The 27600-nt window shown below is 47.9% G+C and overlaps 2 protein-coding genes across 2 annotated transcripts in view; one reads left to right on the top strand and one right to left on the bottom strand.

Annotated features, from left to right (window-relative positions):
• The window catches only part of Slc7a7 (solute carrier family 7 member 7), a 46880-nt gene extending 30744 nt beyond the window's left edge, over positions 1–16136 (top strand). Inside the window, exons 3-10 of the mRNA XM_048445105.3 lie at positions 7064–7189; positions 8339–8483; positions 11767–11890; positions 12132–12235; positions 12492–12588; positions 13846–13995; positions 15277–15460; positions 15682–16136. Coding sequence (XP_048301062.3) covers positions 7064–7189; positions 8339–8483; positions 11767–11890; positions 12132–12235; positions 12492–12588; positions 13846–13995; positions 15277–15460; positions 15682–15785 — 1034 coding nt within the window. The 3' untranslated portion in view covers positions 15786–16136. The remainder of the gene's footprint in view (positions 1–7063; positions 7190–8338; positions 8484–11766; positions 11891–12131; positions 12236–12491; positions 12589–13845; positions 13996–15276; positions 15461–15681) is intronic.
• Positions 16137–16893: 757 nt separating this feature from the next.
• Oxa1l (OXA1L mitochondrial inner membrane insertase) lies at positions 16894–24468 on the bottom strand. The gene is made up of 10 exons (XM_048445165.3): positions 24322–24468; positions 23792–23941; positions 22003–22216; positions 18803–18946; positions 18512–18597; positions 18176–18340; positions 17920–18024; positions 17658–17820; positions 17335–17415; positions 16894–17252 (listed from the first exon to the last, which is right to left on the bottom strand). Exons 1-10 carry the CDS (start codon positions 24415–24417, stop codon positions 17122–17124), a joined length of 1335 nt encoding a protein of 444 aa, XP_048301122.3. The 5' UTR covers positions 24418–24468; the 3' UTR covers positions 16894–17121.
• Between the last annotated feature and the right edge of the window lie 3132 nt (positions 24469–27600).

Raw genomic sequence — 27600 nt, 5'->3', positions numbered from 1 at the left:
ACTAGCAATCATTTTGGTACTCGGCTAGCGTCGAACAGTAAGAGACGATAATTGGATGGATTTGCTAGAACTGGGGTGTACGATCCGAAAGAGAGGTTTGTATGAGGCTCTACCAGAAAAAGGTGTGCCCGCTCCTTCCGTCGAGGTCGTATTTGTAGTCTTTGGTTGTGGCAAGAGGAAAATTTCAGTACGCCAAGATGCTGAGGCCTACCTAGAGATTTTACTTCTTTCTTTGTTTTCTAACTAGTGTAGTGAGCAGTTCCGCTGAGCACTCCCAGCTCTCTCTCCGCCTGCATGCGGGGAGTTAAGAGATGTGGCCCATATCATAGGAGGGACGTGAAGATGCCAGCCTCGTAAGTGCGTCTTCCTACCTTAAGGAAAAGGGTTACTAACAACACTCTTGGACTCTCAGGTTCCATTTGCAACACTTTTTCTAGAGTGCTCTCTCTCTCTCTCTCTAATTTGAGGCAGGGTCTTACTATGTAGCCTTGACTGGCCTGGGACTCACTATGTAGACTGGACTGGCCTCAAAATCAGAGGTTTACCAGCCTCTGCCTCCCCAGTGGTGGGACTAAGGACCCGCACCATCACGTCCAACCAGGTCTGCTATTGTAATTGTGCATGAAAATCAGGGCACAACACGGATGTAACTACAAGCACTTCCTGCTCTTGCAGAGGACCTGGGTTTACACTACAATGAGAGGCTTGCCTCTGCCTGTAAGTCAATCCTCTGGCTTTCCCAGGTACCTGTTCTGGTGTGGTGTCCACGCAGACAATCAGTCACGCATACAAACACATACATATACATACACACATATATAAAAGTAAGGAAGTAAACACTTTAGAGAAGATAAATGCCTCTGGTGAAGGACAAGTCGTGCCGAGGAAAACAGGCTAGGGCAGATGCAGGACCAGAGAGCAGTTCTGGAATTGTGGCATGTGGGGCACGTTATCAGATTAGAAAAAAAAACTGTTTGCTTTCCTAATAAAGCTGACAAAATATGTACAAAATGGAAAAGGAAGCATCGACTCCTTGAGCATCCTTTGCTAGTATTGATTTCATTCTGCCAGACCCCGCCTCTCTCTGAGTTAAGAAGGGCGTGTCACTGAGAAACGCAGACACGTATCAATGCAGCCGCAGAGCCAATGGCAGGATGAGCACAGTGCCAACCGTCACTGCCGCCGCTGCCCTGAGACTCCTGAAGCTTATCTAAGGCACCATTAACCTTTAACTTATAAAGACTTCAGGGTTCATCGCTACGGGATAAGGACTTACAGTGTGTTTGTGGGACTTTAGACTATTTGGAGCAAACCTGGGCGTCGATCACAGCAGCTAAAGGCGTTGTTCCTTTTTTGAGTAAAAAGTATTTTATGTATACCTGAGTGTGTGTCTGTGTCACCTGCATGCAGGGACCTGCAGAGCTCAGGAAAGTGTGTGTGGTCCCCTAGAACTGGCGTTGTGGGTAGCTGTGAGACACTGTGTGGGCGCTGGGAACCAGGCCAACCAGACCGGGGTCTTTGGCAAGAACAGCAGGTGCTCTTAACTGCTAGGCTCCTCTTTGTTCCTCTTACGAACAACCTGAGCTAGGAATTTCTGGTTTGTTCTAGGGCTGTTTCTGTACCTCAGTGGCAGAGCCAGCCTCCTCCCTGGGGACCTTGTGTCTGCTGGGTTGTCCTGTCCTGGAGTCCCTCTTCAGGTTACAGGGGTAACATCTGTGCAGCAGCTGCTTCTTCCCCCCTCCCCCGCATGAAGTTAAAGCAGGGATGGTGTAGCAGCTGGGTCAAGGTTAAAGGTCATTTTAGGCAATCCTCCCATGGACTCGGCTCAGTGCTGGGTGGGGACTGAATTACTCCCAGAGGTAGAAGCTTCAGGCATCTGTCTGGAGGTTAACTTGTAGTTACATCTGTGTTCTCCTACCCCCACTTTTCCTCTCGTGTCTCTGACTCTGAGGCAGGAGGCTGGGCTGTGTTCCAAGAGCCATGCGTTTGGCCGAGCTCTGGGGACTCTGGTCAGCTGTATCTGTTGCGGGTGGGGACAAAGAGCCTGCTCAGCCACCGAGGCTTGCCTTGCCTTATTCATTTCCTGTTCCCAGGGCCAGGAGCTCTGGAGGAAGCAGGGAGCTGTGGAAGGGGCAAGACAGCAGTTCTCAGTGCCTCATTCTCTGTATAGCATCCAGACTGAGCCTCCCTCCCCACAGAGTAGAGCAGGGCACCATGCTGGGTCTGTGGCTGAAACAAAAGCAAGGTGTGGGGGGGGAACATGGATGTAACAAGAAGGATGAAGTGAATGGGTGGAGAAGCAGTAAGGATGAAAACAGAAACAACCTCTACATCGGTGGTTTTCAACCTGTGGGTCACGACCCCCGCGGCGGGGGTGGGCTGGGGTGTCGAATGACCAATTCACATGGGTCACATATCAGATATCCTGCATATTAGGTATTTACATTGCAGTCATAACAATAGCAACATTATAGTTATGAAGTAGCGATAAAATGATTTTGTAGTTGCAGGGTCACCACAACAGAAAGAACTGCATTAAAAGGTCTCAGTATTAGGAGGTTGGGAACCATTGCTCCACATTCTCTTGGCAGGGGTTGCAGTGAGAAAGGGGAGTGACTTGTCTGTTGCTACTTTTCTGTGCTTTTGTCCATGAACAGAGCTGAACCAAGAGCCCCGTGGCGTAGAACTGCAGACTTTGTGAACTAGAACGATTCCCTTATATCTATTCCAGTTCCATGCTGTGACCTATAGTTACTCTGCAGCCTAACCAGGAACTTGTTATGTTACCAGAGTTGCTAGGGGAAGATGCTGGGCCCTGGAAACCTTACAGAGCTAGGCTGGGCCACCCTGGTCTGTAGTAGGCCACTCAAAGAGACACAGGAAGAGTAGAAGTGGAGGGAGGAGACTGACTCCATATGGCTGCACTGGGAAGGGAACAAGTGAAGAGATCCAGTAGATCCTAACAGGAGGTTTAGACTTACATAGAGGGTAAAAGGTATACACAGCTAAGTTAAATAGAGGGTAAAAGGTATACACAGCTAAGTGGTCCCAGTAATGGAGTGATTTAGTCCATCCTGGCCCCTCATTGTCTTAGCTCTAGTCTCTCTTGCAAAGTGGTCTGAGAAGTTATCAGAACTGTGTGAAATCTCTTCGAGTGACAAGATTTTCCTCCCGTTGGCACCAGGCCCCAGCCTTTTTCTTCTCCCAGCATGAGAGAAACTCCTAGGGAAATTCCAACTTCTTGGAGACCATTACTTCAATAGTTGGCTAGCCACGTTGGGAGGGACAGAAGTTTCACTTTAGAATGTCCTCATTTCTGCCGGGTGGTTCCAGTCCTAGGGGATCCCTCCCACTCTCCCGGTCAGGCCTATGGCACATGTGCTTGGTGTTTCTTAAGGAAACCCGGTTTGTGTTGTGTTTCTAAGTCAGGGCAGAGCCTGAAGGTAAGGATTAGAGATCACAGGGCGGGGAGACCTGCTCTAGGCAGCTGAGGGTGGAAGTCCAGTGGGGAGTAAGGGCTGGGTGACTGCTGAGGAAGATCAGCCTGTGGCAGGCCGGTGGAGCGCAAGAGAAAGGCACTTCATTCTGTGGGATTACTGAAGAGTCAGTCCATTTGTGCCTTTAATTATTAACTTAGCACTGGGCTGACCTGGAGATGGGTACATGTTTGCTCAGCCTTGTGATAAGGTTTGGTTGTTTGTTGTCATGTCTATTAGGCACGAAGACATGTATTTGATAGAACTGGAAAGCCCCTCAGTAAAATTAGAAAACAATGTAAGTGATTAATAGAATGGAAGCAGAAGGGCCCCCTCCGGGGAGACGGCTCACCGGGCGGACAGAGTGCCTGCTCTTCAAGCAAGGAGACCTGAGTTCAGATCCTCAGCACCTGCTGAAAATGCCAGGTTGGGGAGATGGCGATGCGCTCCCGGTGCAGCGAGAATATCTCCGCAAAGGAGGGCGGAGAGTTGGCAAGCTGGCTCAGTCAGTAAAGGCTCCTGCCGCCAAACCCAAGTTTGATCCCTAGGTGCCACACAGTGGAAGGAGATAACTGTCTCCCTCAGTCGTCCTCTGCCCTCCATGGGGTGCTGTGACATGAAAATAATTATAATAAGGGGGCTGGAGAGATGGCTCAGAGGTTGAGAGCACTGACTGCTCTTTCAGAGGTCCTGAGTTCAATCCCCAGCAACCACATGGTGGCTCACAGCCACCTCTAATGAGATCTGGTGCCCTCCTCTGGCATGCAAGCATACATGGATGGAATGTTGTATACATAATAAATAAATCTTTAAAAAAATAATTATAATAAAACATAAGGCGAAGAAGTGATCGCGGAAGACACCTGACGTTGGCTTGCATATGTGCCCGCATTAGTGAGCACGCACACATGTGCATGCACTCACGTGTGCGTGCACAGACACCCACACACCGGTTAGAAGGAGATTGGAATAGAAGATGGCTAATTTTCCCTGCTTCTTAGTGCACTGGCCTCTGGGCTAGAATGAGAATGAAACTGGAGGCTAACAAACACAGGAAGTCAGCAAACCTCGAGGGTGTTGCCTGGACTCAGGGGTTTGAGGTTGCTTTCCTTCTGAGGCAAGGTCTCTGTAGCCCAGGCTGCCTTGAGATTCACTATGTAATCCAGGCTGGCCTCAAGTTAAAATTTGTAGGTGTGTAAACTAACAACATGACTGCTCCATGGTGTGGTCAAGGGGAAGGTTTTCCTTGTAGATGAGAGAGAGGAGAGAAAGAGAGAGAGAGAGAGAGAGAGACCAGAATAGAGAGAGGAAGAAGTAGACCGAATGTGAGTAGAGACTGGATGTACACTGGGCTGTCTGAAGAGAGGGATAGCAGGGGATAGAATAAGAAAAGAGTGAAAGAAGCAGGAGAGAGAGAGAGAGAGAGAGAGAGAGCGAGAGCACAGCGAGAATAGTTATAGGAAGTACAACTAGCTGAAGGGAGAGGGAAGCAGGTGAACTAGAGGGAATTTAGGGTAGGGGAGAACAGTGAGAAGAGTTAGGATACTTGCGTGGACTTTGAAATGTGTGACAGGTACCTGAGACACTGAGGGAGCCTGGAGGCCTTAGGATGCTGATAAGGTCCCACAGGTAGGGGAAATGACTTCTTTTGGTGGACATGAACTGGCTTCACAAGTGCTTGAGGAATGTTGGCTTTTATCTAACCTCCAGAAATCCTCCTATGGTTCAGGTTGAGCTCATTTCCGGATATTTGGACAGCTTTTTGCAGTTTGGGGAATCGATTCTCCTTTGGATCTGATATTAGGCAATCCTCCTGTCTCAGTCTTCTAAGTGCTGAAAGCCTTGAGCCACTGCCCTTGTGCTTGGAAAGTTTGTTTTTGTTTGTTTGTTTTGTTGTTGTTTTAATTGGATTGATGGCTTGGATCAAACAAGACCTGTGTTGGGTTCCCCTTTCTTCACTGACAAGGCTAAGCTTTTCTCTGAGAGCCTTGGTGGGGAGACTTGCCAGTCGGGTACTCCGCGGGGGTTTCCAGTTGCTGAGCTAGAAGAAGCTGTGCATTGATTCCCTGTCTCTGGATTGTTTGCCCTTTCTTTCCTCCGGATCCAGAAGCCCTGGGCTGCCAGCCAGCCTCACAGCATGCGTGGGCTTCCCTTCTTGAATTTCTTCCAAAGTATTGGATTGTAACTTTTGGGCTAATGAATTTTTCTGAGATTCTTATTTATTTATTTATTGGGTGAAAAGATTTGAGCCTAGGGCTTCAGGCATTTCAACACACTGTCTACCACTGAGCTGAACCCCCTGCCACTACTCTGAGTGTTTGATGAAAGAGATTGGCTCTTTTTAGGGAAATGTGAGAGACTGTCATGCCCTGTTACGAACACGTACTCAGAGGATGGTCTGTGAACTTCTCTGAGTTCATCCAGGTAGAAGGGTAGAAGGGCTGGAGGAATGTCCAGGAAGGAAAAGTGCCCGGCCCTCTTTCTACAAGAAGTTGTTTTTTTGGGAGTCAGCCATGATAATCTAAGTCTGGGCAGGTCTTCCAAAGGAAGTTCTTTACTTCCAAACATTATCACCTGGGACTCTCGATAAATTTAAAGAGGCCTGAGTCTCAGTAGTTTACCCTGAAGCAATACCTGGTAGCAGGAAAGAACCACAAGCTGAGATAACCTGACCCCCACCCAAGGGCAGACCATCGAAAGGAAATGCCTGACATTCCAACCGCTGTAGGTAGGGTCACCTGCCAGCTCACCTCACCAGGACACCCCTAGACAAACATCAGCCAATCAGGGGTCCTGAACCTCAGAGACTCCCTCACCCCCACCTTTACTACTATAAAAACCCAATTCTAATTGAGCTCAGGGCTCTCTGGATATTCCAATACATTGGACAACGCAGAGAGACCGAGTTTGCAAACTTGATTAAAATAAAGGCTCTTTGCTTTTACGTATGGGACTCAGTCTCCTTTGCTGGCTTTTGTGGGGACCCCACGGATTTGGGCATAACAATTTTAGCTACAAGAATTTTACCAAGCACAAAACAAATAGTGGGGTCGGTGGTCAGGGGACAGGAAGTTTGGTCTTCATCGTAGTCCTTGGACAGGCACACTGACCTGCTGGCCTAGGCACTGAATAAGTTACAGCAGGATTTGTCAGGGTTAATAGCAACAGTATAGAGCCGAATGTCGGGTACTAGACCTGTGTGTGTGTGTGTGTGTGTGTGTGTGTGTGTGTGTGTGTGTGTGTGTATGCACACATGCATAGAAAGGAGAGACTGATTTTAAAGAGTCTAGGACCAGAATACACCACTAATCTGTACAACTCCCAGGTGCCTCCCTCGTCTGTGACCAGGAATTTTGCCACCTTGCTCTGTGACTCCAGTTTGAGTTCCTAGGGTTTGGGAGTGTCGCTGTGGAAGAGGAGGTGTTCATGTTCAGTGAAGCCTTGCAGTGCTGACACTGAGGCTAATGGGGGGCGAACAGGCCCAGCACAGATACACAGCTGACTTCTCGTGCTAGAAACGTTGCTTTGGAGTCTGAGGCCCTCCGGGTGGGAAGAGTAGGTCACCATCGGTATTCTTTTTCTTTCAGGTCTCTTAACGTTCATTAACTGTGCCTATGTCAAGTGGGGAACCCTGGTCCAAGACATTTTCACCTATGCTAAAGTGTTGGCGCTGATTGCGGTTATCATTGCAGGCATTGTTACACTTGGCCAGGGTAAGGAAAACAATCCCAACTAGCAACTAGCCTTTCTTTAAGCATTTCCTTTTTTTTTTTTTTTTCTTTTCCTTTGGAGTGTTGGGGATCAAACCCAGAGTCTTTGACCATGCTAGGCAAGCCGTAGATCTCAGATCTACAACTTTGGCCTTACTTTAACATTAGGAGCTGATAACTTGTCCTTATTTAAGTCTCCAAATACCGTGTTTGTTAGGCACTATTGTTATTCCTTTTATATAGGTGAGGAAACAGGCCCCAGAATGACCTGTCTTATGCTGGGCAGAATGAGGTAGCAGTCAGAGGAGCAGGAGTTAAAGATCACACTCAGCTACATAGATAATTTGAGGTCAGCCTGAGACACAGAAGACCCTATCTCAAAATAAAAACAAAGCAAAACTGGGTACTTTATTCCAGCACTCAGAGGTAGAGTGGATCTCTGCATTTGAGGCCAGGCTGGTCTACATAACAAGTCCCATACCAGCCAGGGTACACGGTGAGACCCTATTTTAAAACAAAACAACAGAGCCCCCAGACAGATTACCCAGATGATCTTCCTCAAGTTCCTAATGGTAAATTAGAAGACAGGAAACACGTGCCCCACAGACTGACTCCAAAGCTGGTCCTTGAGTTTCTACTCTGCTGCCTCCTCCAGGAAACTGACCTTGGCAAGGAGGCTGCTTGCCTCGCCCCAGGGAATGGCTTTTACAGCTTGCTGGGCCTAGTGCTATAGCTCTGCCATTTCTGCTCCTGGAAGTGAGCAGTCAGAAATGCACTCCTTGTGCTCCCTCCTACCTGGTTTCCAGGTGTGAAGCCTGTCCTACAGCTCCATTGACCTGGGCATCCTTCCCGTGCTGTCCCTGTCTAGGGTTAGACAGTGGCAAGGACTCTAGGCAGCCTACAGCAAAGAGCAGAACACCCAATGCCAGCCCCTTTCGGCTCTGTGGTAGTTTCTTATCCTGGACTCACCCGAGTTCTTCCTGGCAAGACCACAGCCATGGCTCTCTGCACGGCGGCGGCTGTCTGCTGATGGCTCTTCTGTTGCCACCCCTCGGTGGTCCCCTTGCGGGGATCTGCTGATATCACCGCATGCCTTCTCCCCTTCACAGGATTGGCCATTAACTCTTGTCTTGCATTGTTCTCACCTTCCAGGAGCCACGAGTCACTTCGAGAATTCCTTCGAGGGTTCATCGTTTGCAATGGGAGACATTGCCCTGGCGCTGTACTCAGCTTTGTTCTCCTACTCGGGCTGGGACACCCTTAACTATGTCACCGAAGAGATCAGGAATCCTGAGCGGTAGGTACCGTACCATCACCCTTCCGGACCAGCGAGCCCTCGCTGACTGAGCTTCTCCAAGCTGGCCTTCATGCCTTTTCCACTCTGGGATTCATTTCATCAGCCTGATTTTAACAGAGTCAAGACCTAGAGACGTACTTGTCCATGATTGTAGTAGCTAGGCTAAGATGTGCGCTTGCCGATGCTTTGTAATCCTTTTGGAAAAAGTTTGTACATTGATTGATTTCTACGTTAAATAAAGCAGGTTATATTCCTGCTTCTATCTGCTTTGAAGCACCCAAGGTCCTTGCCAAGCTATTCTGAAGACTGAAGCAAGAGGATTACTTTTGCCCTCAAATTTGTAAACTAATTTGAGCAACATTGTGAGAATGGTGTCGCAATGCCTTATCTGTCTTCAGACCTCCACTCCGCTTCATCCCCACGTAGCTAACTTCAGGTCATAGACTTCCTTCTTCCGCCTCTCTCCTGAGCCTTTCTCTTTGCCCCAGTTCACACCGCCAGTGTGGAATCGTTCCAGCCTTTCACCGGATCGCCCTGGCAGGGTTGCTCTGCATTGCCTCAGAGTCGTGCACAATAGTGAGCCCTGTACTGGGGGCCTCAGGTCTTGGAATCGGTCTTCCCTTTCTTACCTTTATTAGTTAGAGGTCCTAACAACTGCCCCTCCTTTCTGCATGCTGTTCCATGTTCTTTCTTTGTTTTGTTTTGACAGAAGCTCTCACAACGTAGTCCTGGCTGGCCTAGAACTCACTATGTAGATAGTCCACCCTGGCCTCAAACTCATAGAGATCTGGTTGCTTCTGCCTCCCAAGTGCAGATCAAAGGTGTGCACCACCATGCCTGGCCCTTCCTTTTTTCTTTATTAAGACTCTTTTTTTTTTCTTTCTGTGACATCATCTCACTATGTATGTAGTCCAGGTTGGCCTCAAATTTGTAACCTTCCTGCCCATGCCCAGCTTACCTGGTACTCTCTTTGTGTATGTGTCTGCCGTGTGTGCACACATGCTTGTGGAAACCATGTGAGTGTTATTCCTCAGGTACTGTCTACTTAAAAAATATATTTATTCTCACATGTATCTGTGTGCCTGAGTGCTTGGGTATGTACCACATTGGTGGAGGAGCATCCAGAGGTCAGAAGAGGCCAGAGTTATGGACAGTTGTGAATCACACCATGAACATTCACAGAACCTCTCTCTCTCTCTCTCTCTCTCTCTCTCTCTCTTTTTTAACTGAGACAGGGTTTCTCTGTAGCTTTGAAGCCTGGGACTCACTCTGTAGACTAGTCTGGCCTCAAACTCACAGAGATTTGTCTGTCTCTGCCTCCCGAGTGCTGGTATTAAAGGCATGCGCCACCACCACCCGGGAGAACACATGTTCTTAACTGTTGAACCATTTCTCCAGGCCTCCACCTTTCTTTGTTTTCTTTGGAGACTGGCTCTTTCGCTTGCTTGGAGCTTGCTAATGAGGCTATGCTGGCTGGCCATGGGACCCCAGAAGTTCCTCCCATCCTCATCTCCCTACTTCTGGGGTTACAAGTGCACAATATCCTCCACAGCCCACCCAGCATTTGCCTGTGGGCTCTGAGTTCAAACCCAGGCCCTCCTTGCAAGGCAAGCACCTTTGTCGACTGAGCCATTTCCCTAGCCCTTGCCTGCTTCTTTAATACAAAATTAAGGGGTTGAATTATAGAATTTCCATGGCCTTTCCTGACTCTAAAATATTATGATCCTAGAAACTAAAATATGCCAGGAAATAATTTCCATTAATTATAACAGTTCCCATACCAATCAACTTTTGACTTTGAAAAACAAAAAGCCTTCGTGGTACACATTTACTGGCTATGGAGGAGCAGGGCTACTAGATCCAGGTGGAGGCTAGGGAGTGGTGCTTCCACCTACTGGCCAGAAGCGGAATGACTGGATTATTGGCAATCCTGCCTCATGGTGAAGGTTTGTAACCCAAACACTCTGGAGGCTGAGGCAGGAGCATCCCAAGTTCAAAGGTCAGGTATAGAGTGAATTCAAGGCCTCTCTGGGAAACTTAACTGAGATTCTGTCAACAACAAAAAAGAGGGCTTGGGTTATAGCTCACGTAGAGTATTTGTTAGCATGTGCCCTTGAGCCTAGATTCAATTCCCACTTCCAGAAACCAGATGCAGTCCAGGTTTGTTCGGTCTCATTGTCAAGGGCATTTGTATAGACAGTGATCTTTTGGTGCTCGAGAGACCTTGAGGGGTCTTTGTGTCTTGTTCTTGGCGGTCAGTTAGGATGGTACCTAGAGTTCTCTGAAATGACATCCCTGTCTTTCTGCTGAACACGTGAGATTCCACAGCCTGCCTCTTGCTTCTTCTACCTCTCAGTTTGAAGACACACTTCCCAGTGCTCAGAGACAATTGACCCCGACCATTTGGTCATAGAAACAGACCGCGCCCACCTTTGTATTGTTATGCTGGGATACAGCACAACTCTGGGTCAATTCTGCCTTTCGTTGTTGTCTATTTGGTGGCACTGGAGCCTGAGCCCAGGACCTCAGGCATGCCAGACAAGTTCTTTACCAGCAAGCTCTACCCTTGGCCCTTTTATTTGAAAAGTTACGTGTGGGTGTTTTTCTGCACAGATGGGTGTACTACATGTATACCCAGTGCCTCAGAGGCCAGAAGAGGGGTTCAGTTCTTCTGGAATTGGAGTTACAGAAGAATGTGGGCTGCCCTATGGATGCTAGGAATTGAACTCAGGTCTTCTGCAAGAGCAACAGGCGCTCTTAACCACTGAGTCATCTCAAGCCTGTTTTATTTTGAGACAGTCTCTCTAAACTGTCCACACAGGTCTTCAACTTGGGATCCCCCTACCTCAGCCTCCAGAGCAGTTGGGATTACAAATAACACTGCATGCAACGTCACTTTTTCCTGCATAACTTTACTACAGGAGCATTTCTTCCCCCTACTACTTTTTAGTTTCTATTTTTTTTTTTCATGAGACAAGATTTTGCTGTAGCTTTGGTGCCTGTCTTGGAATTAGCTCTTGTAGACCAGGCTGGCTGCGAAATCGCAGAGATCCGCCTACCTCCGCCTCCTGAGTGCTGGGATTAAAGGCGTGCGCCACCACCGCCCGGCTCCTTTTTAGTTTTTAAGAGTTCAGAGCTTACGCCAATGCTTCAGGCAACCTCAAAGGCAAAGGAACTGGGGAGCACAGACATCTGCGTTCGTGGCAGAGTCTGAGGGCTGAGAGGTGGGGATAAAACGGTAACGGTAGGACTGACATCCTTTTGTCTGCTTGCTTGGCTGTAGGAACCTGCCCCTCTCCATCGGCATTTCCATGCCCATCGTCACCATCATCTACCTCTTGACCAACGTGGCCTATTACAGCGTGCTCGACATGAAGGACATCTTGGCGAGTGAAGCTGTTGCTGTGGTAAAGGATTTTCACTAGCATGATGAGGGTGTGTTGCGGGCTTCTGGAATATTCCAGCTTCCGTCCTGGAAAGGGAGTAGAGAGCCTGATAGGAGTACATTTAGGATAGCGGGCTTGCAAGGAGGCCTGCTGCCTTCACTGTGGCGAGCGCTGGGCCCTTGATGGTGGATTTGGGCACGCGCCTGTGCGTGATTTCCATCCCCTTTAGGATCTGCTAATGACTTCTATGCCTCTCTCTTAGACCTTTGCGGATCGGATTTTCGGAATATTCAACTGGACAATTCCGGTGGCAGTTGCATTGTCCTGCTTTGGTGGCCTCAATGCTTCCATTGTGGCTGCTTCTAGGTAGGACTGTCATTCATTGCTGACAGAGAGGGTATCAGGAAAAGCTTTGGTGGAGACAGTCAAACGTTAGTGCTGGCATTTCAGTGGCCAGTGTTCCCCAGTCTCTTTCTTCTTGTTACCATTAGCAGCCTCCACTTCTAAGCTCCGTACTGCACTCCTTTTGAAGGAACTGCGGAGGGAGGCTAAGGTGACAGGTGACCCAGGCTGCCCTATGTGTCCCACGGTTTGGTCAGCCTCTCTTATTTTACCTCAACAGGCTTTTATTTGTGGGCTCAAGAGAAGGCCACCTCCCTGATGCCATCTCTATGATTCATGTTGAGCGGTTCACACCAGTGCCTTCTCTTCTCTTCAATGTGAGTGATCTCGGGGATGACACAGAGAACCGGATTGCGGGAAGACGTGGTAGTACTAGACGTAGCTACTCTAGGTTCTTGAAGCCAGAAAGGGGGTTCTGACCTAAAAAGTACTGATGCATTGTGCCAATCACTGATGAAGTTCCTAGACTCAAACTTCTGTGAGAGGTGCTAAGTCCTGTGGTCTAAGGTGAGGAGTAGGGCATGCAGATACTCTGTAACGATTAACTGCCATGATGGTCTGCGATGCACCCTTTAAGAGAAGAAATGGTCACTTGCAAGAGGGCAGAAGTTGGCTGAGAAAAAAACTGTGGAGGAGGGCATTTTAAGATGGAGTATGATGGTTAGGGTTGCCGAGACGGGCTTTAGGTAAGGGAGGCAGCATCTCAAAGTCCTGCGATAAAGCTTTGTGGAATTTTGTCATAGAGGAACTTGGCATGTTAGTTGGGGACATTACAGGGAGGGTTTGCCCAAGACTTCTGTGGACTTTGAACTGTTAGAGTTAACTGGGTGAAGGTGTGAAGAATGCACTAAAAATTTAGACGAGAGGCAAGTATCTCCCCGTCCCCCACCCCAACAGGGTTTCTCTGCATAAGTTATTTTTTCTTATAATTTATTTATATTTATTTTTATATGCATTGCTGTAAAGGCATCAGATTCTTTGGAACTGGAGTTACAGTTTTGAGCTGCCATGTGGGTGCTGGGAATTAAACCGGGGTCCTCTGGAAGAGCAGCCAGTGCTCCTAGCCTCTGAGCCATCTTTCCAGCCCTGTATAGCAGTTCTTCCTGCCCTGGAACTCACTCTGTAGGCCAGACTGGTTTTGGACTCACAGAGTGAAGTAGCCTGCCTCTTTCTCCTGAGGGCTAGGATTAAAGGCATGTGCTACCACACCTGTCTTTTCACACACACACACACACACACACACACACCCTGCCTCAGACAGGGTTTCTCTGTGTAGCCCTGGCTGCCCTGGAACTCCTATAGACTAGACTGGCCTTGAACTCACAGAGAATCACCTGCCTCTACCTCCCTAGTGCTGGGATTAAAGACATGCACCACCACCACCTGACTAAAGACAAGTTTCTTTTAATAGAGGAGGAATGAAGTACCAAGGGTGCTGCAGGGTTTGGAGCAAAAGGCAAACGTTGAGACTGTGAAGATGTGACCTGGGATGGACTTGGGAGGGGCTAAGCATGGTAGAAGGCACTTAGAATAACCAGGGCCTGAGAGGAACTGACTTGGACTTGCATCAACAGGGCATCTTGGCACTGTTCTACTTGTGTGTGGAGGACATTTTCCAGCTCATTAACTACTATAGCTTCAGTTACTGGTTCTTTGTGGGGCTTTCCATTGTGGGTCAGCTTTATCTGCGCTGGAAGGAACCTGACCGGCCTCGCCCTCTCAAGGTAATCCATTTCCCTTACCCTACCTTTGTTCCATTTAGTGCAGCTAGTACTGCTGCTGCAGGCGCCTTCCAAGAGTTTATCCTTTCCCTACATCAGGCACAGTGGCATGTATCTGCAATTCAAAAAAAACAAAGCTGGAGAGATGGCTCAGAGGTTGAGAGTACTGGCTATTTTCCCAGAGGTCCTGAGTTCAATTCCCAGCAACCAGATAGTGACTCATAACCATTTGTAATGACATCTGGTGCCCTCTTCTGGCCTGCAGGTTATATGCAGGCAAAATATGGTGTACATAATAAATAAATAAGTTCCAAATTTGCATTTAACAAAATCAAGAGTTGGGCTGGAGAGACGGCTCAGTGGATAAGAGCAATTGATGCTTTTGCAAAGTACCTGGATTTGATTCCCACTGCCCTTATGGCAACTCACAATTGTCTGTAATTCTAGTTCTAGGGGATCCTCTGTGGGTTCTAGGCACACATATGTGCAGGCAAAACACTCAGACACATAAAATGAAAATAGATTTTTTTTTTTTTGAGACAGGATTTCTCTGCAGCTTTGGAGCCTATCCTGGAACTAGCTCTTGTAGACCATGCTGGCCTCGAACTCACAGAGATCCGCCTGTCTCTGCTTCTCGAGAGTGCTGGGATTAAAGGCATGCGCCATCACTGCCTGGCTGAAAATAAATAAATCTTTAAAAAACTAACAACAGGGGCTGGAGAGATGGCTTTAGTAGTTGATTCAGGTTTCTCTGTACCCACATGAAGGCTCACAAATGTAACTCCAGTTTCAAGGGATCCAGTATCTTCTGATTTCCTCTGGTACCAGACATGGTAGCATGTAAAGGCCAGTGAACCAACAACCCCACAAACAAACAACCTAGCAAGGACTGGGGATCCAGCTCAGTGGTGTATCCTGTCTTGCACAGGCCTTGGTTGGACCTTCTGCAGTCTCACCCCACTGCCCTAAGGTAACCAACAAACAGTGCTAGGAATTGGCGGTGCCCGCAGCACACGACAGAAAGGAGGCCGAGTACTTATGTCCAGCAAGTGCTGTACCACGGCGTTTTATCTCCAGCCCTTCAGTGTTTGCATCTTCAGGGGGTTAGGACTATCTAGGTTGTCGGCAGTTCCAAGCTGGGTGTAGCAACCCATGCCTACAATCCTAGCATTCAGGCTGAGGCAGGGTTATGGGTTTATGGGTTTGGGCCACCAAGTGAGACCACCTCCAAACAACAGCCAAGAGCATGCCGGGCTAACTCACAGTTGTTCTCTGTCCCCTTAGCTCAGCCTTTTCTTCCCCATTGTCTTCTGCCTCTGCACCATCTTCCTGGTGGCCGTCCCGCTTTACAGCGACACCATCAACTCCCTCATCGGCATCGCCATTGCCCTCTCAGGCTTGCCCTTCTACTTCCTCATCGTCAGGGTCCCCGAGCACAAGCGGCCTCTCTGCCTTCGCAGGATCGTAGGTAAGCTCTGGATCTCCCAGTTGCTCAGCTACCTCAATAGACTGGGCTTTTTGTTGTTGCTTGCCGTTTCCTGCAGACCTAGTCCCCCTTACCACAACTGGCACCGGTTATTAACCATACGGCTTAGCTGAATCACTTGTTTCAGGCCCGGCCCCCTTTGGTGCCACTGAACTCAGCCCCCTGGACCCATTTCCAGTTTTAACTCAGATTTCTCTTTGTAGCTTCCACCACACGGTACCTCCAGATCCTCTGCATGTCGGTTGCTACAGAACTGGATTTGGAAGATGGAGAGATGCCCAAGCAACAGGGTCGCAAGTCTAAGTAGAGCTTGGAACTCTGAGATGTGGACAAACGGGTGCTTCTTACGTCCCACTGGCCAGGACCTCTTTGGAGGTCCCCATCCAGGAGCCCAGTCTCGGCAGCTTCAACTTTGAACTTGCTTTTGAGGGATGAAAATTAATTTGTTTTGCTATGTGTTGTTTCAGACTTTATAAGGGGATAATGCAGACTGTGGCAGGAAGCAGGCCACCTCTGGAGCCTGGTTCTGGAAGTGCCTGGGTGTGCCTACCCACTCCTCTTTTCCTTTACAAGGACCAACAATGCTCCAAACTTGTCTCCTTTAGAGGGACACAAAACTGTCATGGTTGCAAAACAATAAAAAGGTTATGTTCCTACAGTCTGAGTGGCTTTACTCTACTTAGTGACTCTGGGTACTTAAGCAGTTTAAAGACAGACTAGGAAAGTAAATGAGTCAAGTTCTCCCTCAGGAGCCAGCTGCCAAAAGGTTATAAAGCCAATTTCTATAAAAACACGTGAACGGTCACACTACAGTGTTATAAACGTAAGAAGCTAGTGTATGAGAACTTCCCCTTTTCTTGTGTGGTGCATGTGCAGAGGCCGGAAGACAGGAGGTGTCCTGTCTGTCACTCTCCACCCTATTCCCTAGAGACAGGGTCTCTCACTGAACCTGGAGCTAGGCTGATGGCCAGCAAGCCCAAGTAATCCTCCTGTCTCCACACCCCACAGAACTGGGGTTGTTAGAGATGTAAGAACAGGGCCACGCCCAGCTTTTCACAAGGGTGCTGGGGATTTGAACTCTCACCTGCTGAGCCATTCCCCCTTCATTCTTCCAAATCACCACTCAGAATTCCAGCACATCTACTTCTTAAAGAAACTGTATAGGTAATCTTGGGGGGGTAGGTCAGGAAACATGGCTCAGGGCTGGAGATGTAGGGTCAGTCCCCAGTACAAGAGACCGCCATACAGTCTTGCCTATCGTATGTCTACAGTGTAAACGCAGATGCAGACGGACAATGTGGGAGGCAGGTCTGAGCTTTGAAGCTCAGGTTCAAACCCAACGCTCCTTCCCAAGAGCAAGAGCGAGTGAGGTTCTGAAGCACCATTCCCCTTCCGGATTTAACAAACATCAAGAAGCCCAGACAAGACAGACTTTTACTAGCTCTGGATGAGAAGGCTGCCTGCCTCTCCAGTGCTCTTTTATACACAGGAGGAAGTCTCTTCAGTCTGTGGTAGAAACAATTTGTAAAACAGACACTTCCAAATCCTGGAGTTCCCAGGTTTGGGGCGAGGACACAGCATCAAGTGTGTGTGCAGGAGTCTGTGAAGATGCAGTTCTTGTCAGACTGAGCACAGGACAGCAGTCAGCCGAGAGTGTCATTCCAAGGCTTTGACTTTGGCTTGCTGCTGCTGGGGCTGCTGCTGGTGCTGTTGGGAGGGTGACTCGGATCACGCTGTAGCAGAGGGTTGTGGGTAAAAGTCTGTCGTAAGGGACCTGGGAGAAGAGAGAACAAATCTCAGTCAACAGAGAGAAAGAAGAAATGGAAGAGAGAATCGAGCCTGAAGGGCTTCCTCACCTCTGGCAGCCAGGTCCAAGTGTTTCTGCATTCGCTGTTCACGCTCTCGGAGCTGATGTGCCAGTTCAGCGTTCTTCCAGCCTGTGTGAGGAGAGAAGTTCTCTTATTTTTAGGCCACTTTCTCCTGGTTCTGACCCCCGCCTCCCCTCCTCCCTACCCACCCTTTCCTTGTTGAGAAAAGTCTCAAGTTCCATAGGCCAGGCTGGTCTGGAGCCCACTACGGAGGCTTGGCTGGCTAGGCAGTGCACTCCTGCTTCGGCTCCCTCCTTGCTGGGATTACAGGTTTCCTCACTGCACCACACCGCCCGCCTGATACCCCTTACCTGTTTTGAAGCTCTTCAAGAAGCCTTCCCGAGGAGGCAATTTGTCAGGGTCGTGTACGACACGCTGGGGGATTTTAAGCACTGTGCGCACGGCTGGAATCCGAAGGCAGGCCACTTGGCACAGGGAGAACACGTTGGAGGAGAGCCAGTACATGAACACTGCCTGCGTGAGCGAAGAGAAGATGCTCAGAGCTCTGCCGAGTCAGCTTGTTCAGAGGCACGAGGCAGAAGGACTTGGAGGCAGCACAAAGCCGTTACCTACCGAGGGGAAGTGGATGGTCACGGGCAAGACCACTAGCGGCATCACTCTGATAATATTCCTCATGAGCTGGAGGTCAGAGCTCTGCACGCCCGTCTCCGCACCTAGCTGCCCAAAACGGGTCGAGGAAAAGAACAGTGAATTCCAATCTCTCACCCGTCAACTCTACTCTTCCAGGGAATGGAAGGTACATTCTGCATACCCTTCATCCCTTCTCCCTGTAACTGGCGGGTCTCACACTTGGCTAGCCCCAGCTTACCTCAAGGACACCCCACATTGTGGCAGTGACTACCAGTGGCAAGACGTAGATGGGATCAGATACCGTGAGATCTTGGAACCACCAGAGCCCACCTGTCTGCAGGCTGGGCACAGGCAGGTTGGCCATCTCTCTCAAGGCAATAAAGAAGGAGATGAAGATGGGGGCCTGTTACACAGGATAAACAGTCAACACATCTAACGGGTACATTTTCATAACACCATTACTAAAAGCCATGCACACCACCATCCCCTGCTTTTCTGGGGATCTTGGGACATGGGAAGCAGGAGGCAGCTTGCTGGGTTCGGGATGGATAAGCAGAAGAAGAGTTGTGCTCACCTGCGTGAGAGGTAGGATGAGCGGTCTGAAGAGTTTAATATCATGCTTTTTCTGATAACGTGTCATCTCTATGGTGGCCCTGTAAACTGGGAGGGGAGGGGAATGAGTCACTGGGTTAAGTGACATCAGTGAAGGTGAACAACTTCATCTTGGGCCCACGGCCTTCCCAAGGAAAGGATAAACCTTTACATTTGCCAGAACCACCCAACTGCAGCACCCGCCCCTCTCCCACAGCACAATGTCTCACATCAAATGTGCTTCTCTCCCACACTTGCCCTGGAGCCGACTCACACTCAGCCTGGTCTCCTGCCAACTTGGCCTCTTTGATTTGGGTGGAAAACTTCTGTATCACCGGCATGTGGTTGTGGATCTTGGCTGCTTCTCGCTGGCCCTTCACAATCAGTGGGAAAACGAGGCAGCGGGCGAGGACCGTACCTGGAAAATACAACATGGGCTTGGAGTGAAATGAAAACTTGCCTGCAGCTAGAAGAATGAAGGGTTCAGGTCCTCGCTCTAAGTCTTATTCCAGTCTTTTCCACACTGAGGCTGTCACCCAAGGGGCCCAGAAGTAAGGACAGGGTCCACCCAGCTCTTCAAGGCTCAGACTGCTGCCACAGAAGTTCAGCATAACTTCTTTAAGCAGATGAGCAGGGATTTTTTTTTTTGTTTCTCTGAAAAAAACACTACCCTCTGCCAGCAAGCAAACGTTGCTTTTGTATTTCAATAGGCTCCAAACTTTCTATCATCAGTGAAGATCTTTTCCTCAACTGTTCACTGCAGACGAAAATACACAAATGAAGTCACCCTTGATAAAGGCAGAACATCTACCTTACCTGCACCCTGCTCAGCACCTCTGCATAACTGAGTCTCAGGATAAAGCATGATTTTATTTTCTGAGACAGGGTCTTGGTGTATAGAGCTGGCCCTGAACTCATGAGCCTTCTCTCTCAGCCTCCCTAGTGCTGTAAGCACAGTTATTTGCCATTATACCCAGCTTAGAACAAAGCTGGCCAGTCACTTTTACAAGTCCCTAAAGTAGTAATCCACCACATTCTGGCGGCTTAACCTTTCCTCTTTCCTTACACACTCCTGACTACCGGCCACACCAACAAAGGCTTAGTTTACGCTATCTGTGGAAGCAAGGACACAACCTGGAGTACCATCCTGAAGAAGGGTGGAGTTAGGCAAGTGTAGCTAGAAAACAGGACATTAGGGGGAGGACAGGAAAGATTGTCACGAAAGCCAAAGGGTAAGTCTTCAAGCTCTAGTGTGTCAAATGCAGGAAGATCAAGTATGATGAGAAAAGCTGATGCAGCAATGCCATCACCAGCAGTTACACTGAGGTCATCTTAGCTGAGGGTCAAAGACTAGAAAGAAGTGGGTTCACTGGATCCCTCAAAGAACACACAGGCATGTGAAAGTTGTTTATATACTTAGCATAAACGGAAGGGACTGAAACCAGGAACGGAAGGTATGCTTCTAATCTCTGCACCAGAGAGGCCAAGAGTATCAAGAGTGTGAAGTCTTACTGTCCCACACAGTAAGACCTTACTTCAAAAAACCAAGGAGGTGGGCTGGAGAGAATGCTCAGTGGTTAAGAGTGACTGCTGTTTTTGCAGAGGACCTGAATTGGTTCCCAGTACCCTTGTGAGGTAGTTCACAACTGCCTGTAACCCCAGTTCCAGGCTTCTGCAGGTAAGTGTACAGATATACAGGCAAATGCATGCATGCACACACATTCATGAGGTTTTTAATATTAAATTTAGTGCATGCATAACATTAAATCTTTTTTTTTTTTGTTTCTCTATAGCTTTGGAGATTGTCCTGGAACTAACTCTTGTAGACCAGGCTGCCTGCTTCTGCCCCTTGAGAGCTGGGATTAAAGGCATGTGCCACCAATGCCCAGCTTAAAATTAATCTTAAAAAAACAAAAAACCCTCAAAAACCAAGGGCTTGAGAATTTGGCTCAGTGGTAGAGCACTTGCCTCACAGCTGCAAGCTGGCTGCATCCAGGCCTTGCACACACATGGTGCACAGGCATGCATCCAGACAAACACGCATACATACAGAAAAAAAAGTATTATTTAATGTGTATGGGTGTTTTGCCTGTCGGTATGTATGCCCATGAAGGACAAAAAGGCATGAGATCCCCTTGAACTGGAGTTAGACAGCTGTGAGCCACCGTGTGGGTGCTGGAAATAGAACCTGGGTTCTTTGCAAAAGCAGCTGTGCTCTTAACCACTGAGTCATCTCCAGCACCCCCTTTTCCCTGGGTTTCTAATACCTTTGCTAGCTTGGAACTTGTTATATAGTTCAGGCTGGCCTCAAACTTACAGAGATCCTCCAGTCTTTGCCTTCCGCCCCTCTCCTCCAGGTATTAATGGTATATACCACCACATCTAGCTCAAAGTTCTTGAAAATTCTTTTTCCTAAGACAGGGTTTCTCTGTATAACAGTCCTAGCTGTTCTGGAACTTGCTTGGTAGACCAGGCTGGCCTCAAACTCACAGAGATCCACTTGCCTCTGCCTCTGCTGGGATTAAAAGCGTGCGCCACCACCACCTGGCTTTTAAAAACCCTTTTAAAGGCTAAATTTTATGAGGCTCAGGCATGGCCTCCAAAGTCTCACATATATGAATGCTTACTTATTGGATGTGGCACTATTTGAGTGGCATTAGGAGGTGTGGCCTTGTTGTAGGAAGTGTGTCACTGAGGGTGGGCTTTCAGGTTTCAGAAAGTGACTTCTCTCTCTTGTCTGCCTACAGATTAGGATGGAGCTCTCAGCTATTTCTCCAGCTCCACACCTGTCTTCATGATAACATGTTCCCCACCATGACGACAAAGGACTAAGCCTCTGACACTGTAAACAAGACCCCAGTTAGATGCTTCCCTTTATAAGAGTTGCTGTGATCATGGTGTCCCTGCACAACACTGCAACAGCGACTTAGCCTTGAACTCTTTATTTAACTAAGGACGCCTGCATCCCATTGACCTCCCAAGCACTGGGGTCTTACTATGCAGCCCGGGCTGGTTTAGGGCACAACAGGCGAGTGCTCTATCACCGAGCTACATTTCTACACTTAACCTAGTTTTTAATGATAAAAAGTCCTACTGGTCTCCCCAGGAAGAAACAGGACGAAAACACAGTTTCAGCTTTTTTAAGAGCAATGAGAACAGCTTTCTAATTTGGGAGTGTAAGTACCTGACCCAACCTTCTATTCTGCTAAGTCAGGGTAGCTTCATTACTTTTAATATATATGATTCCCTACTCCAACTCCCGGGTCACATTCAAATAGCTGTATGTTTTGAATCATACATGACACCTGCCTTTCCAATGCTCTTTAGGAAATAAAGGTTGGGCGTATTATCTCTCTTTGAATTATCTACTTTTCTGACCTTTAGCTGTCTGCACCTGTCTCTAATCCACTGACAGAACTGCCATCGTTGAGGTTCTGCCCCCACTCCTCTGCCCTCCTCAGGATGCACTCTTACACGTGGCGATGGCCCCCCACCAAGGCAGGCCTAGGTCAACATGCATAAATTCCAAGAGGTTCTGGATGAGTCCCACAGGGGTGTAGGACCCAAGTCCCAGCTCAGCGAAGCTCTGCTCTGCAGCGCCCTGGGCCACATCTGCAGCTCCTCCAGAGGCCACCTCAGGTACCGCAGGAGGGGCGGGGGTAGCAGGAACCACAGCGGGTGCTTGGACCTGTGACAAAGGAGACCAAGTATCATCATAAGTGGGACGCACAAAAGGCAAGGTTCCCTGATACTAACCAGTTCTGGGTTACATTTTCTTGCTTTGACTTCTTGCTCTTCCAGATGTCCAAGGAGGTCTGCACGCTCCTGCTTTTACCACTAGTATATAAGAACTAGAGTGTCTCAGGGTTTCCCCCAGGGGAGGCAGGGAGATTGCTTTTCATGTCCCGCTTCCCAGACTTTGGGATATTCCATCCTTTTCATATTCTGAAACTACAGCGCTTGGGATTCTTTTTGTTGTTTTGTGCTGGGCACTGAATCCAGGGCCCCACCCACATCTGACAAGTACACAGACCACCAAGTTAGTCCGCAGCCCACAGCTCCTCTTTTAAGTCAACTCAATTTTTTTTTTTTTTCAATTTCTTTTTTTGGGACGGTGGGGGTGAGTTTTGGAGGCAGGATCTTGATTGCTCTGCAGCTCAGGCTGGCCCTGTGCATGCTAACCAAGAGCTCTATTATAGAGTATATCCCCAAGAGATGGCTCAAGGGTTAAGAGCTCTGGTAGAGGATCCAGTTTTAGCTCCCAACACCCTTGTAGCAGGCAGCACACAACCACTTATAACTTCAGCTTCAGGGTCTCTATTGCTCTCTTCTGGGTGTCCATGGGCACCCATGATCACATGTACACAGTCACACACATATACATACAATAAAATCAATCTTAAAAAAAAATCAACAAAACCTAGTTTTCTAAGAAACAGTATTCACAGAATCACAAATATTAGTATGTAAATACACACACCCATAATCACAGTTCACATTATTGGCTTGCCACCACTCTGGTAATCAGTGTCTTAGATATAACACAAAATTTAAATTAATTTAGTATTATTGTGCATGCATGATGTGGGTAGGCATGCACGCCATGGCATGTGTGGAAGTCAGAGAACAACTTTGTGGAGCCAGTTTTCGCTTTTCTCCTTTACTTCTTTTATTTTTTATTTTTCGAGACAGGGTTTCTCTGTAGCTTTGGAGCCTGTCCTGGAACTAGCTCTTGTGAACCAGGGTGGCCTCAAACTCACAGAGATTCGCCTGCCTCTGCCTCCTGAGTGCTGGGATTAAAGGTGAGCGCCACCACTGCTTGGTTACTTTTTTTTTTTTTTTTAAGACAGGGTCTCACTATGTAGCCCTGTCTTGTTATGTTGACCAGGCTGGCTTTGAACTCAGAGATCTGTCTGCCTTTGCCTCCCAAGTGCTGGGATTCCAGGGACTCTATCACAACTGGCTCCACCTTTACTGGGGTCCCAAGATTAGCACTCAAGTTCCCAGAGTTGCAAGGCAAGTACATTTGCACTGCAGGGCCATCTCACCAGCCCCACAAATTTCTCATGTACTTTCAAGAGTTTTCCTGCTGAATTACTGAGACTCTATTTCTATTCCAAACGGAGAGGCTAATATTATTAGGAACCGCGTGGAGTGTGAAAAAAAACTCTGCTACACATTCTCTATCTCAAAATGACAAAAACACAGAACAAAAGAAACTGGCCAAGAAGCTGCTCTCCTGGCATCCGTGGGGACTTCTTACCTGGGCTTCTGCAAAGAAGGTGGCAGAAGTACTGATGCAGCGAGGACTTAGGGCGGCGAGAAGAGCAGAGTGTGGCCGCCCACTACCCAGGCGGGCTGCGATGAGGAGCTCGGTGGCCAGCGGTTTCAGGGACCCTGCGACGCTGTGGAACTGACCGTGTGAAAGGAGAAGGGAACCCCTTGAGTCCCAGCGTCCCCGCTGTCCCGCAGACAGCCTGCTGCAGCAGTCGGGGCACTGCAATTCTGCTCGAGCAGTCTGCAGGCCCCGAAGGCGTGCACCGGAGCATGCAGGGTGCAGCCCGGGCCCTGGTCTCTCGCACCCCGTTCCTGAAGCCAGGCAATGGGGCTCAGAGGTCAGGGCTCAGGGTCGAAGACAGCTCCCAGACAGCTAAGAGAAACAGGGCCACCAACCCCTGGACGTAACCCTGCTGCGTCCTCACGCGACCTGAGGTCACGACACTTAGGTTACAGTGACCTCAACTCAGGTGACAGGAACAGGGAAGCATGCCGGCTGTATAGACGCAACCTTACCGAACGCTGGGGCCGTAGGAGGCGCAGAAGCTCCCGGCGGCCACATATTAAACTCATCGCCATTTTGCCGGGAAGAGATCGCTTACTTTCGCGCATGCGCACTCAAAACTTTGAAGCTGCGGGAGAGGCCATTTTGGAAATGGGCAGGAAGTCTGCTATGACGTCACAGCGGCGAGGGAGAATGAAGCTAAGGCGGTCATATTTGAAGTGGTTCAGAAGCCTCAAAAGGGGACCTCGGCTACAAGATCGCGAAGAGATTGAAGTTAAGAGACGCGATGGTGACCTCTTTTTAGTGGCAGAGTAAACATGGCATATTTCCTATGTTGCCCTTTATAAATTTTATAAACCGTAATTATCCCCTGATTTCTTGGGTTAAAAATAACCTTCGTGCTTGGAATGGTCCCAGGCATTTGGGAGGCCGAGGCAGGAGTATGGCCAGGAGTTTGAAGTTAATTTGAGTTACCTAGTGTGTTTAAGGCCAGCTTAGACTACAAGAAAGAGAGACCCTGTCACCAAAAGAAAGCAAAGAAGCAAAATCGCCGACCAGAAATAACAGAACAACAGCCTTCGTATCTCTTCTTGGCACGTTTTGTTTTTTCCCTTGTTCAGTGACATGGGATTCTTAGTGTAAGATAATACTGTGATTACAGATCCTGTGAAATTCGAAGGTAGCCTGGAATCTGACAGAACTGTGGGGAAGGCAGTTTCTAGGATATGAGACTAAAGATGAAAGTTGAACATGACGTCATTGATCTGCTGCTTCGAGCTTCTTATCAACTATTTGTAGATTTCTTTGTGTATTGAAACTGAAAGCCTCCTTAAAGTGTAAGGTGAAGCAAGCCGGGCATGGCATTGCTTGCCTGTGATCCCCCACACTGAGGAGGAAGCATGCACACACATTCCAAAATAAAAGTCACAAAATAAATTTAGAGGCTGGATATGGCTCAGTGGTTAAGAGTGCTTGCTTCTCCATGGTGAGTATGAGAGTTCAGATCTCAGAACGCATGTAACAAACATCTCTAACTCCAGCTCAGAGAAATCCCATGACTGCTTCTGGCCTCAGAGAACGTGTGTGTGTGTGTGTGTGTGTGTGTGTGTGTGTGTGTGTGTGTGTGTGTGTTTGTGTGTGTGTGTGTTAAATATCAGCTAAAGGTTAAAGAAGTGTTTATTCCCCCAGAGAATTAGCAGCTCCGGTCTGGTAGCATGTGGAGAACTCAAATGATCAACCCTACCTTTCTCAGCAATGATTTATTTTTCCCAATTACATATCTTTTTCTTTTAGACAAGCTCTCTATTCGTAACCCAGGTTGACCTTGAACTCAACATCTCCGATCATCATATGAGCCTCATGGCAGCATATAGATTAATAGAAATGAGTGTATATAAGTTGTAAGAGCTAGTTAATAGCAAGCCTAAGCTATAGGCTGATCATTTTTAATTAATAATACCACCTGACAAGAAAATAATATTGAACTCACCAATGCTTGTGATTTTAAAATTGTGGACTAAATAAATATAAACAAGTTTATCAGTAGGAACTTGTAACACCCAATTCTGTGTTACCCCCTCAGTACAGTTCGCACACCACTGTACCGTACGCGAGTTGGGCAACGGCCTGGAGATTGAAAGAACACACAAGAGACCTGGGTCATTCGAAAGGAAATCAGCCGAATGCCGTTTATTCAGCTTTGGGGAAATCTTTATATACCTAGCTGCTGCACAAGGATTTCTGTGTAGGCAGGTGGGAAATTACCATACCAAAGATGAAACAATGCCCTACAGCTAATCACCAGGCGAGGCAGAGGGAGCACAGGAACAAACAGGATTTTTGCTGACAGACCCAGAAACTGTCCTCAAGATACACCCCAGGAGCAAGGGTAGACCCAGGTCCTACAGGAGCTGGTGAGATTGCTCAGTGGTTAAGTATTGTACTTTGGCAGAGGAGCTGGATTTGGTTCCCAGCACCCATGTGGGAATCTAATATCGTCTCTGGTCTCTGCGGATACTGGCCATGTATATAGTGCACACACATATACGCAAGCACAACATGCATACACAAAAAACTTTTTTTTTCAGCCAGATGTGATAGCTCACATCTTTAATCCAAATCCTCAGAAGGCAAAGGCAAGTATCTCTGTGTGAGTTGGAGACCAGAATGTGGTGATATTTTGTTCATGCTGTAACAAACAAAACTTACCTGAATATCAGAGTGTGGAGCTAGCCACACTAGTTAGCCATAGAGGCCAGACAGTGGTGGCACACACCTTTAATCCCAGCATTCAGGAGACAGAGGCAGACAGATCTCTGTGAGTTCAAGGGCACCCTGGGCTACTGAGATTGAATTTGTCTAAAAGAGAAACAGAGCTTATACAAATGTGATCCCAGCACTTGGGATCACACCTGGCCTTGAATTCCAGCACTAGGCTGGCAGAGAGAGGAATATAAGGTGGGAGGAGATAGGAGCTCAGAGCATTTGGTCTGAGGATTCGTGGAGACAGGATCTTGCTCACTTCGGTTTGAGGGTTTGGTAGAGGTAAAAGGTCTCTCTCATGAAAGGCTCCTTTACTTCTCTGATTTTTCAGCATTTACCCCATATATGACTCCAGGTTTTTATTATTGAGACCAGTTAGAATTCGTGGTACACCAGACTCAATAGTGAGTTCCAGGACAGCCAGAGATACATAGTGACATTCTGGCTCAACAAACAAGCACAAAAACAAAACAAAACGAATTCTTAAAAAAAGAGATCAATCTGATCTACACAAAATCCCCAACCAAAACAGAACATTACTTTAAGCAACACAATACAATGTAGACACTCAACAATAAAATGCTCATGTTATTTTATAGCTGATAAAATTTAATAGACACACAAAGGACTGAAAGGCCAGGGCTGGAGTGATGGTTCAGTGGTTAAGAATCTGAGTGTGGTTCCCAGTACCCACACAGTGAGTCATAATGTGTCTGATTCTAGTTCTGGGGGATCTGACGCCCTCCTCTGATCTCATCAGGCACCAGACATGTGGTACACATTCATACACACAGGCAAACACTCATACACATGAAATAAAAATAAATTATTAAAAAATCCAAAATATCAATAGGAACAGAGAAAATTAAACAAACCCAGAAATAACAGAGACAATGAGTTAGCAGAAAATGATGTTGAAACAGCCCTGTTTCAGAGTTTAAAGGGTGACAAAACCATACTTAGCATGTATGAGGTTCTTGATTTACTCTCTAGAACCAAATTCAAAACAAATCCAGCCAAACAAAAAC

Source organism: Myodes glareolus, chromosome 12 (assembly GCF_982192425.1).
Source record: "Myodes glareolus chromosome 12, mMyoGla1.1, whole genome shotgun sequence".
NCBI lineage: Eukaryota > Metazoa > Chordata > Mammalia > Rodentia > Cricetidae > Myodes > Myodes glareolus.
The sequence above is the reverse complement of the archived record's forward strand: the minus strand, read 5'-3'. Positions and strand labels throughout refer to the sequence as shown.